Below are 14,546 nucleotides of genomic sequence, written 5' to 3' on the forward strand. Positions count from 1 at the left end.
TAAGCCACTAGATGACCGCTTAAACAACAGCCAGTTTATGGCATTGCCTGTATGAAATGACGCCTTTTTTTTTACCTTTGGTGTTTATTTTTATTTCCATTAAGTTGGTGGCTGTGGCCTTTGTTTCAGTGAGGTGGTCCGACTCTACTACACAACACTGAGGGAAACACAGTACCCAATCTATCCATACATGCATTCATCAGCTTTTCAAGTCAGCCACCCTGTGAAAGCTACACAGACCTGTTTACTCTGGTGGCTCACATGCACTGCTGCTCACACTCACTCACGCACAGTTGCATAGCAGCAGAACGAGGGCACGCAAGGAAGTGCTGCGCAGCGTGTCCCAACTGTGACAGCAACAGAACAAACAGGAGCTCTGAATTGATTTGACACACACACACACACACACGCACATGCAAAAAACACACACACATATACACATACCTAGGAGGTTAGGGTAATCCAGTTCAACAGAACACACACACACGATGCTACATTCACAGCAAACTGAGACTCAGCGTGACACCACCTTGCTAAAGTAAGGGGCCTCTCTCAAATTTACTTAGCCTTACATGTGTGTGTGGAGAGTTTGGATGGCTAGTATGCATACTGTCTGTACTGTATATATTAGATATTGCCCAGCAGTAGAGGTGACAGTGGAACATGGAAGTAAGGAATTGACTAAATTATGATTAAAACACTGTGAACCAATATTAAGCAGGCCCTTACACAAGCTGTCAGTGTTGGGCTGTGTCTGTCGCCTTAGCTCTGTGCTGGAGGATTCTTGTTTCTTTGCCGGTGCTTTGTTGAATTTTGCTTCCCCATTGTTACGGGTTTTCCATATTAGACAGCGACTGGCTTTCAAGTTACTGATTTACATTATCCAGCTTGCCTGGATCTCAGATTTTTGTAAGTGCACAGACATCATCCCATTTTGAGAGAAATATTAAAGCACTTTTCTAGTAAAAAAAACTTAAGATTTCAGTCAGTTTAGTCAAGATCAGGCATTTTAGGAGACATAATAACACATTTTTGAGAGGAGGGGTTCCTTTAAATGTTTAAAAACTCTTAAGATGTGAAAATCCTTTTCACATCAGCCTATATCAGTGCTTTACCGTTTATTACTTAAACACATGCATTATGAAAAAAGGTTCTGCTTTGTCACCAGTAGACATTTACTAGAGTGAGTCACAGACTGTGTTTTTGCTGGGCTTTAAAGCTATAAATGGGTCCAATGACAGCCTCTGCCTTGTGAAAATCATCATCTTGAGTGCACATAAAGTAACATAAGTCACATAATTTTGAAAAAGAAACTTGAACTCAAATGTTTCTGTTACTGTATGTGTGTGACCATAGTGAAAAAAGGGCTGCATTTGTTCGTTTTATCTCCATCCTTTGCCAAAAATATATTCATGCAAATCTCTACACAACCCAGTCCTGTTTAACTGGCTTTGCATTATGGGTTGAATCAGACAAACTGCCAAACAGGTGCAGTAAGGTTTCTCTTTGGCATTGGGCAGCTTTTTAACTTGTGTCCTTTTAATTTCTCTCTCATTAGAGCGGTTGTTTCACTGAGTCTTCCCAGAGTTATTCCCTGCTTGGGGTTCCTTGTAATCTGCAGTAGTTCCAGTTAGTAGCTGTAGTTGCAGCCATAATAGGTGTTTAAATGTAAGATACCGTATAGCAAGCAAAATGTGGTGATTAGAAAGAGAACAATTTATAGTTTCTGTTTTAATTTGGATTTTTTTTGGACTGTTGTCAGATATGCCATTGTATGGAAATGTTACGATACTGCACACTACACCCTTCAACAAACTCTCTCTGTCGTGGTTTTTTTCCCCCTCTGGAAACCAATCTTGGCGTTAAAGAGGAGTATAAATAGAAACATAAACATATGAATAGCAGAGTAGGGAAAAGAATGGTGGGGAGGGAGCAAGAGAAAATGAAGGAAGGATGAAAGTGATAGAAAACCAACATTGAGATAGAGGGCAGGATTCAGCAAGCGACAAATCTCCATGGCAACACAGCCATCACGACCTAGAGTCGGGAGGTGTGTGTGTGTGTGTGTGTGTGTGTGTGTGTGTGTGTGTGTGTGTGTGTGTGTGTGTGTGTGTGTGTGTGTGTGTGTGTGTGTGTGTGTGTGTGTGTGTGTGTGTGTGTGTGTGTGTGTCTGCTCCCACCCACAAATTTCAGTATAATGCAGCAGCTTTTGTATGTGGTTGTGTTATGTATCCAATAAAGCCCCTGTTTGTTCTGAGTGTGTTTGTTTCACATTTAGTGTTAGCTGGATGTGGAAATGGAGAGGGAACATTAAAATATTGAATTGAGTTAAATTAAGTTTAAGAATTTAATATAAAAAATTTTTCTTCAATAGTTTTAAGGAGCACACTGACTTCATTTTTGTTTTTAGGCAAAAAACCTGTCTCATCGGTCTCTCTCCTACATAGAGCCATCTGTGTTTTTTTGCCTTAGTTTTACCATACACAACACATATATATATACATAATGAAAATACCATCATACAATCTTAAAATCAATTTATAGAGCTACAAGTAGCACATGATTGGAACAGCAATGCTGCTGGGCATAAGAGTAAAGGATAAGAGGTGCTTTTTTCTCTCTCAGTATTAGCACCCTTTCGGTCAAGTTAAAGCCCATTTGGACAGCATTAATTAACAAAAAAAAAAAAAAAAAAGAATTGACACAAGTACAGTTAATGAGAATCATGCTCTCATTAACTGCTCTCATCTTTCCGGCAAGTTACAGCAGGTGGTTCGTTAGAGCCGACACATTCCCCAACTGATGACACGTCAAATGAAGCTTACATGTAGCTGACATTACAACAGCTCTTTTAATAAACTCTGGGTGTCTCTGTCCTAACAATTAGTATTGTGTGTCAGTGTAAATGTGTAGCCGAAACCCTCCACAGAGTTTGTGTAGATGTGATTAAATTCAACACAGTGCTATTGAATGAAATTGCCGTAAAACCAAAGATGTTTATCTGGTAAGGATCTTAATTGTTGGAGAAACAACAAAACATGTTTTTTTTTTATATATATATATATATATATATATATATATATAAACATATATTTTGTTTTGTTGTATGTGTATATATACATGTGTGTGTGTATATATGTATATGTATGTGTTGGTTTAAATAAACAGTGAGGGTTTCCCACACATTCATTTATTTTTTTTGCATCCTGCCAAGATCAAAACATCTGCCACCATGAATTGATCTTCTATTTTTGAGCTGGACTATTAATTTGGAGCGCTGTTGAAAATATATGCCGTTCAGTTATGCACCGCACCACACTGTCGGAGCACAGGGTGTACTCTAGGCACAGATGGAGCAGCAGAATGTCAGGCACAGTGAAAGTGAAACTTAACCATTCATTGTGCTTAGTCTAAAAGTTTGCTTCTGCAGCAGCTGTTTCTCTTATTCATTGATCTGATTAGCTCTGACCGGTTCGGTTATCCAGCGCGTGACTCAAACTGCTGCTGAGGCAAAACAAACTCGCTTGCTCCTCTTTAACAGACCCGCCAAAGCGTCAGAATTTAGAGAGGAGACACAGAATATTATAGAAGGGACACACACACACACACACACTCACACATAAGATTAAAAAAACGGCACGTTTGTTGGTATGTTGATAATTCTTTGTGATATCAGGCAAGAGCCTTTAAAAAAATTAGAAATGGTCTCTGGCAGTGTGCACATAATAAGACCTCCAATGTAACCTCATGAATTGGTTTTCAGCTCGTTACTCTTAAATTTAATTAAGTTTGATATGGATTTCCCCAAAGGTTATAATTGTCTGTCTTTAGCCATAATTTGACTTCTCAATCTGAAATACAAAGATAGAGTGCAGTGTAGAGGTATAACCTGCTGCCTTCAGGGATAACAATTCATTGATGATTGTTGTTAAGAATTTAATCAAATTTACTCGATTAGTTGATAGGCTATGAAATGATGTCAAAATGTATGCAACATGTTGCTGTGAACTTTGACTGAGGTTAAAATTAATCAGGCATTGTTTGAAATAAGCAGTATTTTTTTCAGATAATGATTTAGCCATTGCTGATTAAATGATTAAGGAAAGTGTTACAATTTGCAGTCCTAGTCTCCAGTGCTCTGTCAAGCCCTTAGTCTGAGTCTGTAACAAACTGAAGTTGTCCACAGACAGGAAGGGACGGATCAGTTAATTACTTGAAATGAGAGGGACCAGTGTTATACTTAATGGTTCACAGCAGGTTGTGATGTGGCATTTAAAAAAGTGATCTGCATACACAGCTTATAATAATAGCTGCCAATGAGACATCAGTTTGTTGTTTGCCGGATTTGGCAGCAAACACACCATATTTTAATTGTGTGTAATTGGAGTAATAATGGGTCTGTGTAATTATACCCCATATTTTATCAATTAAAAGCACACACAAAATGGTTAGACATATTTTACACTTTTTTTTCTCCCTTCTGTGTTGCCCACTAAAAACAAAGCGGCTCAGCTCCTCTAACACGGTCTGACAAACTTAATGATAGGAGACAAATGTAATATTCAGTTGTCACTTCAGGATAAGGTCATGTAAGGTGAGGCAGTCTACTCAGTTGGGTGAAAAACAGCGAGAATAATAGTCTGGAAGGCTGATCAGATTAAAGTTGATAGTTGATCGACGTGATCTGGCGTCGCAGTAAGCAGGGCTGAAGAGAGCATTTCGTTATTCTTTTAAGTAATCTTTTGTTTTTCAGTTTAGCCTGCTTTGTCATGTTCATTTTCCAAAGTGTGTTTTTAAGCTCTCTTCTTTGATTACCACTGCTTTGCCTTCCTGTCGTTGATGACATTTTTGCCTATGTTTGCCTGTCTTGCATTTTGGGTTTAGTGTTTGGGTTGTGTTGTGATAGTAGTGAACAGCACGCACGTCATAAGCGACTCTCCTTTAGGGTCACTTTCTGAACCGCGCTGTGTAAAATTCCATCTGCTTGTATCGGAGTGGCTTCCTCCCAGAACTCAGATTAGTAAAGGTCAGTGATAATGAGGCTTGAGTCAAAACACAACCAGCATTGGCCTGGATTAACATTACATGCTTTGTGTGTGTGTATTGGTCATGTGCACATGCTTGTGTTTGCAGTGTGGCAGTAAATGGCTCTCAGCTGCAAACATCTTGTCAGTGAGTTTTCACTTTGCGTGTGTGTGTGTGTGTGTGTCGGGAGGGGGTCTGGTGTTCTGGGCCGGATATAAACACTATACTAATGGTCTGTCCACACGGTAGGCAAAGAGCGATAAGAAAATCTGACCCCCATCTGAGGGGCTTGAAACACGGTAGCTGATGAACTCAGGTTCAGAGCAGATTGTGTTTTGCTTAATTCGGATATTAAACATTACTTTAACATTTATTAATAAAGTAAATGGACTTTTTGGTCTGCTTGCCAATGTGGGGAATATATAATCAATGTTTTTCTGCCTCATGATTGAAGCAAATTCAGCAGCCGCTTTCATATTTTACCAGTTTTTGGCTGGTGACATGTTAAATTTCAGACCCTGCTTTTTTTTTTTTTTTTGCTTTAACTTATTATGAAGTAAATGTTTATTGCAGAATGTAATGACTGTACAATAATAATTATAATAATTAATTAAGCTGTTGTAATGTTAATTAATAAATAATTATTGGCTGAAAAAGTTTTGTAGAAAATATAACCTTTATTTTTCTAGCGTATGGTGACTATATGGTGACGGAGGTTAATAAGTGAGGCGCTACTGCCATAATAGCAGCTTGTCTACTTCTGCCTACAACCTGCATACGTCTATTACTGTTATGATTAGTACATGCTGGCGAGACAAACTTCCTATACTTTTTTTGGATAACTCTGCTCACTGTTCCCAATTCAGTGTCACTTGAAGTGGATTACAGTGTCATGTGATTGGTTACATGTATGTATCTTTTGCCCGTGAGCCTCAAATTTACTATTTCTGCTCCCTCCTTCTGTCATCTGGCATGAATGTCACTACCACACATTCAGCTCAGTGTTCATCTAAAGTTTGGCAGTCTTGGTGAATATGTCAAATAGATTTCCTTTGGAGTACATTGGAACCTTAAGTCGATAAATTCTTTGCTTAACTTTGTATGTTTGCAGCTTCAAGTTAGTATTCAAGAGTCGCACGCAGCATCAGAGTAATGTGAGAACAAAACAATGATGTCACTTATTGTCCTCCAACACATCTATAATTATAACTGAGGGGAGAGAGGAGAGGTGGATATGTGTATGTGTGTGTGTTTTGGGGGAGGGGGGTTTTGCCGAGCCTGCAGCTGCCCAAAAATGAAGGAAGAATCAGAAGACAAAAATAGTCAGACATGAAAGAGGATAGGAGAGAAGGAAGACTAAAGAGTTGGAGACTGTGGAAGAGGGGGAAAAACTCGGAGGAAACACGCTTGAATTTCAAGTGTACAATGGTCCCAAATATAACGTCAGTAAACTACTAAATTATAAGTTAACGCTACTGACTACTAGAGTGGATGATCCCTTTGAAGACTAGTATACTAGACTACGTTTTTCTCTGTGTTCTGACTGTTATACCAGTTGTAGTGAGGTTTGACCAAGCTTGTGCACGTCCTCGTTGGCTGGTCAAGTTTCATTTAAGTAAGTGAATTATTTGTCTTAGTTTTTTAAAAAGGAGGCGCATTGTCAAAAATTAGCACCCGCAACTTTCCGAATGCAGATAAAAATCTACATTGACGTAAAAAAATTAATGAAGTCAGCCGCCACTGACTTCATTTATTTACTGACTGATAGTTGAAATAGGCCAACTTCACTACAAACTCAGATCACTAAAACACACTGTAAATTCACCAACACGTGACAACTTAACTGTTAATTTCTTCTCTGCTCTGTTTCAGCCCCCAAGTGAACACCTGTCTGCTCTGATCCACCGTCTCTTTCTCTCAACCACACTTTTGCTACACCCACACCACGCACAGAGCTATCCCTTAAAGGAGTACGCTACTCTTACAGCATATGCATCAAACTGTGTCAATGCCTACGAATAGATAGGATTGAAACACCATGTTTGAAACACATTCACAGGAAAATCTAAACAGAAAGACACAGATAATGGCGCGAAAAATACAATATTACGATTTCCCCCTAAATCTCTCCTAATGAGGTTTTCTGGGGAGCTCATGTCTGTTTCAGAGGAGCCAAGCCTCATGTAGCTCTCCTGTATTTCCAACCCTGTTTTTAATGACATGGTATCTCTGTAGTTTTATGGCCTGTGGAAAATAATTTGGCCAGTGCATTTTTTTCACTTTGACAGCCATTGACAGATAGACCCCAAAGTTAATTTTGGTCCTTGAAGGGAGAAAATAATCACATTTGAACTTGCAGAGCATTATCCAAAAATTTTTTTTTCCTGTATTACCTCATTATCTCCAAGATTAACTGTTTCAACTGTATTAATACAGTGCATATATATATATGTGTGTGTGTGTGTGTGTGTGTGTGTGTGTGTGTGTGTGTGTGTATAAATGCCCTGTCGTTGTCTTTTTATTTAAAGATTTTGTCCTTTTTAAAAAATGTTTTTTTTTAATTCTTAATCTGTTTTTATTCTACATGTGGAACAACATGTGAAAGGTCCTAGTTGGCAGTTACACACAAAAATCCTCCCCCTCATAGGTCATGCATTTGTTGAGGAGCCTTGATTAGGCAATTCATTTCCTATGTGGTTAGGTGTTTTTGTTTGTTTGTCTTAGTGAAGGGCTAGAGAAGTCCTTTGGATGGCTGTTGTCTTCAAACATTGTCAGATTATTGCTCATAAGCATATCACTATCTACATCTCATGTACTGTCTTGCAATTAACTACATTTTAAAGACTGTGAAGGCTTTACGTTATTGTTGTCACAGTCAGAACTGCCATTGACAACTTCACCTGTCTGTCAGCACACAACACAACCAGTTTACTCTGAGAAATCAGGTTATGCAGGAAATCAGACAACACGTTCACGTGCATTGTGGTAACTTTTCAAAACAATCGTGTCCAAGTTTTTACAAATCATTTGTCCAGCAATGGGAACAGACTTATTTGGACTTCTAGAGGCTACTTTGTGTCAGCTTCAATTTTGATCAGGCTGTAACTTAAAGGGCCCTGAAAATGAGGACGCAGCACCACATGTAGTGACCTTTGCTTTTATCCACGAGCTCTGCCCTTTCCTTTCAGACTTTGGCTGTCTCGGGTCCTTGTCATACACATATGTGCATTTAAAAAGCCAATTACAAAGCTGGTTAGATGCACACATGGTCAAGAAATTACAACTTTCTTGGAGAAATTTATCTGGGGAAGTCGTGATTATAGATGCTTCTTATTTTCTGGTTTACATTAGGTTTAAGAAATCGGGTTATTGCCCAAAAAACAACCGTAACATGATTATTAAGTGCGTTTAAATGCACCGAGGAAAAATGACAAGGTGTCATTTTGTATGTACACTTGTCCCATTTGTGAAAGCAGTTTACTAGCATTACTATTGTACTCTGATAACAGGAGTAATACCAATTTAATCATCTTTAGAGGCTGGCCTATATAAAATTATGCAAATTTAAAAATGCAAAAGTTAAATTATTTTCCCATGTGTTGTGTCTCTGTATATAAATGGTACTTTAATGTTAAAATTTTTGCTTCTTTCATTTGTAAACTTACTTGCACATGTTCTCCCAACAAAAAAAGGATGCCTTATTCCTTTCTAGAAGCCCTTAGGAAACACAAATGTTTTGTTGCGGGTGAAATTTGACCTCCAGGCGCTATTTTGGACAGCAGTACTCTGGCAAGATCAATTCAAAGCTGAGCGAGTGACAGAGGGAATTAGATCACACAGACCTCTGTGAGGACGGCACGGCTGATCTAGAAATCAGCTTTGTACGGTGAGATTGAGTCTCATCTCGAATAGTGTCCATACGACATATTGTCTGTCCTCTTTCCCCCTCTCCCACTCGATCCAAAAATAAAAATCATTTTCCTCCCCCTCGCGGAGGGCCACATGAGGACCTTCCCCTGTCCTCCGGGTTTAATGCAACTGTCATTTGTTTTTAATCCCAGTTCCCCCGCTTGTGTTAAAGCTTAATCTGGCCTATTACACTGTGCGGGTCTGCACTGTCAGCATGAGGATGTGAGGGGGGGCGGTTGAGACGCAGACATTAGATCATACCATCTGGAGCAAGAAACACACAAGCACAATGAAGTAATCTTGGTTATCCTTGTTTCCCATGGCCCAAGATATGGTAACAGAGGGAGGAAGATGTTGATAAAACTGTGGTCTGTGGGTAATTTGGGACAGAGAGAGGGCCTCTAATTTGCTCAAGCGAGAGAGAGAGATAATTAGGTGAATAAAATGACTCGTCTAGAACAAGAGAAAGAGATGATTTGTGCAAACCTCCTCACTCCACACCAACAGTGTGAATTTCACCGGACCCTCTCTCTCATTGGTGTCAAGTCTCCGAGAGGTGTGTGTGATTTATGCCGCCGTGTGCATGTCTGTGTGCCCGCACTAGTGTGTGTTCTTGTGTCCATGCGCTGGTGTTTGTGTCACAGCCCCGTGTGTGTTTGCGTCTCGTCACCCTGGAGCCAGTCGTCCTCTCCTCTGACCCTGATCCCTGTCACCTGTCCGCTCAGATCACACACACACACACACACACACACACACACACACACACACACACACACACACACACACACAGAAACACACACACAATTGCTGCGACCCTTTCCTGGAGTTGAAACTTAATCTCCGTTGCCAACCATGCAAAACTTGCCAGCACAGCAAGGTTTTGTTTTCTTTTTGTGGGTGTGTGTATGACTCGAAAGACCTCCTGTCTGCTGTAAGATGAACTGAAGCAATTTTACTCCATACTGCCATATAAAGAGACTATTAAAATAACTTAACACACCACTGGCCTTTTGGGTTCAAATTAAAGTCACACAAGCTTTTTACACAGAGTCCGCACTATAGGGCCGCGACTAAGACCCTTCTTTATGCCCCCTTTGCATTTTCACTTAGAACCAAACAAGGGCGACATCATGACGTTCCAGTGTGTGATTTTAGATAGCACGCCAGCATCATGGAAGCAAAGAGACATTTAAACACAACAGAGTCTGCCTCTAGTGTGACGTACAACATACGCCTCGTCAGCCCTTATAAAACAATAACTATGACATAACATGGTCAAAACAATCATTTACTTCCCCTCTTACATGGCGGCTCATCTTTTCTTATGCTCGTAGGGTGAAGAGTTCCCAAACGTCATAGTTATCCAAATTTTCAGACATTTTTCTTTTTCTTTGAGATAGCCAATAACTGCTGCTAGCGCTTTTTAAATGTCCAGCAGTGGGTTGCACGTATAAAACGCTGCCAAAACGTCATTCCTGCCAGCTGCTGCTTTTAAATTTACCTCAATACGTTACTGTTACTACCTCCGTTTCAGGCTCAAAGGCGAGACAACTCTGTCCCCACAGCGGTGGGCTGCATTTCAGTGCAGTATTTCTGCCTTGAACAGGCAGTGTAAAAGAGGCCTCAGATTACAGCTGGGAACCAGGGGTACTATACTATTTTATATCTTGATTCATCCGAAGCCCAAACGATGAATATTGTAAAACAGTGTTGATTTGAAATTCAAGACTAACCTCAGCGTTTTTTGACACAAGAGAACCAGTGTTATCAGACTGTTTTTAGTGTGTGCTCATATCTAAATATTAAGTGATAATATGGAATAGCAAAGGAAAGATATACATGTAATTGTTACAAATACAGCCATCACCATAAGTGGTAGTCAAGTTTAGTCAGTCTGACCATGCAAAAAAATGATGATTCTAAAGTAACTTTGCTAATATTATACATCACTTATTTGTAATCAGTGCTTTTGCTCCTCAGCTATTTGCAGCTTTCTGTGAGAAAGCAGTAGACCTGTTTGTTTTTTGTCCAAAATGGTGTTTATGAAAATTAATTTTACTGTGCAGCTTTCAGTATCAGCTTCAGATTTGTTTAAAAAACTTTATTTTTCTTATAAAAGTTTTTTGAATGACAAAGATTCTTTACCTTTTGTTTCTTTTACAAAATCCAGGTACCTTGCAGTTTAATTGGCTCTTAAAGTCTCCCCGTAGGCCTGGGAAAGCCCAGTCTATATTAACTGTCTATTCCAAGTTTCCATCCTAATCTTGCTAGCACATTATAATGCAGATCCAGATCAATTCTCTGCTGACTGTATCTTATACATAATAAAAAGGCATTTGGACATAATCTGTAATACCCCGACTGAATACTGTAGACTTGGATGCTTATTAGTTAAAAACTCTTTTTCATAAATTTCAATATCATAGTTTTCATTGAAAATTGTAGCAACAGTGAGTTGCTTTGTTGTACTTGTTTTGTATTGGCGTATAAGTGAATTTTAAATCTACATAAATATGTCACAAAGTGTTGTTTGTTATGAGTCACATCATCATAATATAGTACTGACTGACCTGAATGCTTTGAAGATTCACTTTCACAGCATTTGCTGTTTAAGCTGGAATTTTAATGAGATTGTGTCTGTGACTTTAAACGCATTGTTGTCTAAGTTGCATCCATGTTGATGAGGTGTGTATTGAGTTACCCAACCTCATTTTCTCTTGAAGCATATTATGAATATGTTTGTTGTTAGTTGTGTCGTTGATGTGGCTGAATGAGGCTCTGCTCCTCTAAGAGATAAACGGGCAGTCAGTGACACTGACATGAAATTAAAGGCTCTGTATCTATGGGACATGTATTCACTGGATATTTCGAGCTTATAAAGACAATGAGTCTAATTTTAAGTGTTCAGGACAGGTGCTAGAATTTTGGAACGTACAACTTCACTTTTTCTGTGGCACATTTTTAATGTTAGCTTTTATTACGTTCTGCCTGCATGTCATCAAGTCCCCTAATGCTGACATAAAACCTTTTCTCTTCTCAGGAGTCCAAGTCATCTGGTCGCTCCAGCATGCCGCGATGTCGGAACTCCGTCGCCACGACCGCATCAGATGACCAGCCGCACATTGGTAACTATCGGTTGCTAAAAACCATCGGCAAAGGCAACTTCGCCAAGGTCAAACTGGCACGGCATGTCCTCACTGGAAAAGAGGTATGCACGCACACACACACACACACAAAAGTGCAAGATTTCATTTTAAGCTTTGACCTATCCTCAGGTTCCTCTCACAGAGTCGCCTCGACTGTCTGAACTTTAGACTTTTATTTTTACCAACTTCCTGGCTTGTTAATAACTAACACAAGAAATGCTGCGAGAGCCTGTTCCGAAAGACAAGATAAACAGGGTGTCTGCACTTCAATTTTTGAAATTTAAGACGTTAAAAGTAATTAAATTGTCTTAAATTCAAAATTTTGAGGTCTTTATTGCCCCATACATTCTTATTTAGTATATTCATCTTTAATTTATGTCTGTTTTTATGCCTCTGCACTGGCGGTAGCCGTGGCCAGAGGTAATATTTTTTTTGGTTGTCCATCACTCATTCTCGTGAACGTGATATCTCAGTAACACCTTGAGGGAATTTATTCAAATTCCAAAAAGGTTTGTCCAAATATCTGTTCAAAATTTGGTTAAAAATGATTTGATAAAGGTCTTAAAAAACATTGGATTTAACTGTCCGATAGTTGTAGACTCCCTGAAAATACCTTAAGCCTTCGTCTAGAAAAGTAAGTAAATCTAACACCAAACTTCTTTGACCGCTCAACTTAAAACAAAGTAAAAATCCCTCAGAAACTGTTGGCAGGCGAGGAAATCTGACTACACTGTTAACTAATATAAGCGACAAATGGACTCCAAGTCTCTCAGCCAGTGTCTGTTTTATCACCGAAGACTATTTTAAGTAGAAAAGAAGCATCATATGTCTTTAATTAGCCAAGATGGTAAAAAGCAGAAAAACACTATACATGTTTAGACTAATCTTCCTTCCTGGTTGCTGAGGATAGAGGAAGGTTCACGCTGCGATACACAGCAGGTGTGGTCTGATCCTGAGCTCCCATGGCTTTGGAGACAGTACATCTGCTGCGTAAGATTAGATCGCCATTGTCAGCTTGAATGGAGAAGCCTAAATGTCTCGGGCTCACTGTGAATTCCAGATGTGATGTAACGCAGTGGTCTGTCCCTTTAAGGGAAAAGCTGTGTCTGCAGTGAGCCCATGCCGGGGTCTGTCTGAGGCCCAGTCAAGTACACTCTTGGTCTGTGTGTGTTTGTGAGAGAGAACGGGAGAGAGAGGGGTGGGCGGGCTCTGTCAATGTGTGACAGCTCTGTGCCTGACACCCTGATAACACTCCATGTGACTCGCTGGCACACACTCACACACACACACACACACACAAAGAAAACAAGGGAGAGTCAGAGGGCATGAAAGAGTCAGACAGACAAGCACAACCAGAAAGAGGAGTGGAAGAAAGGAGTTAGTTGACAGTGAAGGACAGATATGGGAGAAAGAAGTGGACCTCCCTTTTCTGTGTCCTTGTTAAGACACAATTCTTAACAATTCTCTTATTCTATATGACTTTGAATCTTTCCCATCTTTCTCTCAATTTTAACTTTTCTTCTTATTTCTTTCTCTGTCTTTTCCTGTGCTTTTATCACTTTCTCTGCATCTTCCCTGTTTTTATGAGATTATGACCCATAAACCTTATTATGGCATGGTTATGAACCGTGCTTCAGCTTGGTTTGTGTCTCTTTATGTACACTGCCCTATTATGCAACTGTCACTTGCTGTGATTGTGTGTTCATCACTTAATTCTGTGTGATTGTATCATTCTTTGTGTGTGTGATGTGTCCAAAAAGACAGCAGTGTGTATGTGTGTTTGCTCCGTTGTCTGTGATTGTGCAGGTTAGCGGAATGTGTCAAACCCACCGCAGCAAGTGCAATCAGTGAATAAAAGTGTTAATAATAAATGTTGTTTCACTTCTAGGTGGCTGTAAAGATCATTGATAAGACACAGCTCAACTCCTCCAGTTTGCAGAAGGTGGGTCTCTTTCTCTTTGTCACACACGTGCGCGTACAGGCGCAAAATCCAAACCTCCGTCCTTCTTATCCTTGTTCTCAGAAGTCAGTTTCAAGTCACTCGTCCTGCACCACGTGTCTCTCTCCTTTTCACTCTCTGTCCGCCTCTCTCTTTCCCTTCCCCTCTCTCTCTCTTTCTCTGTCTGTCTGTCTCTATCTTTCTGAAGTGGTCTAGTTTTCAGAGAGAGTTTTAATTACAGGAAACAAGCTGCAATTACTTCTTTTGATCGCGGCAGGGTGGGGTCTGTCCACTTACACGCACACTCTCTAACCCTGTATGCCTGCACACTCAACACACACACCAAACACTCGGGCATCCACAGACATAAGGCATAGAATACACACTTGTGTGCAAATGCAGAGCACATGACAGGAAAATGGTAAGACATGACAAAGACACTGACAGGAGCAACACATAAATCCAGTGATAAATGCTAACACATTTAGACACTCCTACGTCAAATTTAAGACGAATGCAGATACAAA

At 39.8% G+C, this 14,546-nt stretch overlaps 1 protein-coding gene across 9 annotated transcripts in view; it reads left to right on the plus strand.

Moving 5' to 3' along the window:
• The window catches only part of mark2b (MAP/microtubule affinity-regulating kinase 2b), a 63,964-nt gene that overhangs the window by 11,514 nt on the left and 37,904 nt on the right, over positions 1-14,546 (plus strand). For all 9 annotated transcript variants that reach the window (XM_042511954.1, XM_042511956.1, XM_042511960.1 and 6 more), the window contains 2 exons: positions 11,975-12,142; positions 13,969-14,022. In XM_042511954.1, the coding sequence (XP_042367888.1) occupies positions 11,975-12,142; positions 13,969-14,022 (222 nt within the window). The remainder of the gene's footprint in view (positions 1-11,974; positions 12,143-13,968; positions 14,023-14,546) is intronic.

Source organism: Plectropomus leopardus, chromosome 23 (genome assembly GCF_008729295.1).
Source record: "Plectropomus leopardus isolate mb chromosome 23, YSFRI_Pleo_2.0, whole genome shotgun sequence".
Lineage (NCBI taxonomy): Eukaryota > Metazoa > Chordata > Actinopteri > Perciformes > Serranidae > Plectropomus > Plectropomus leopardus.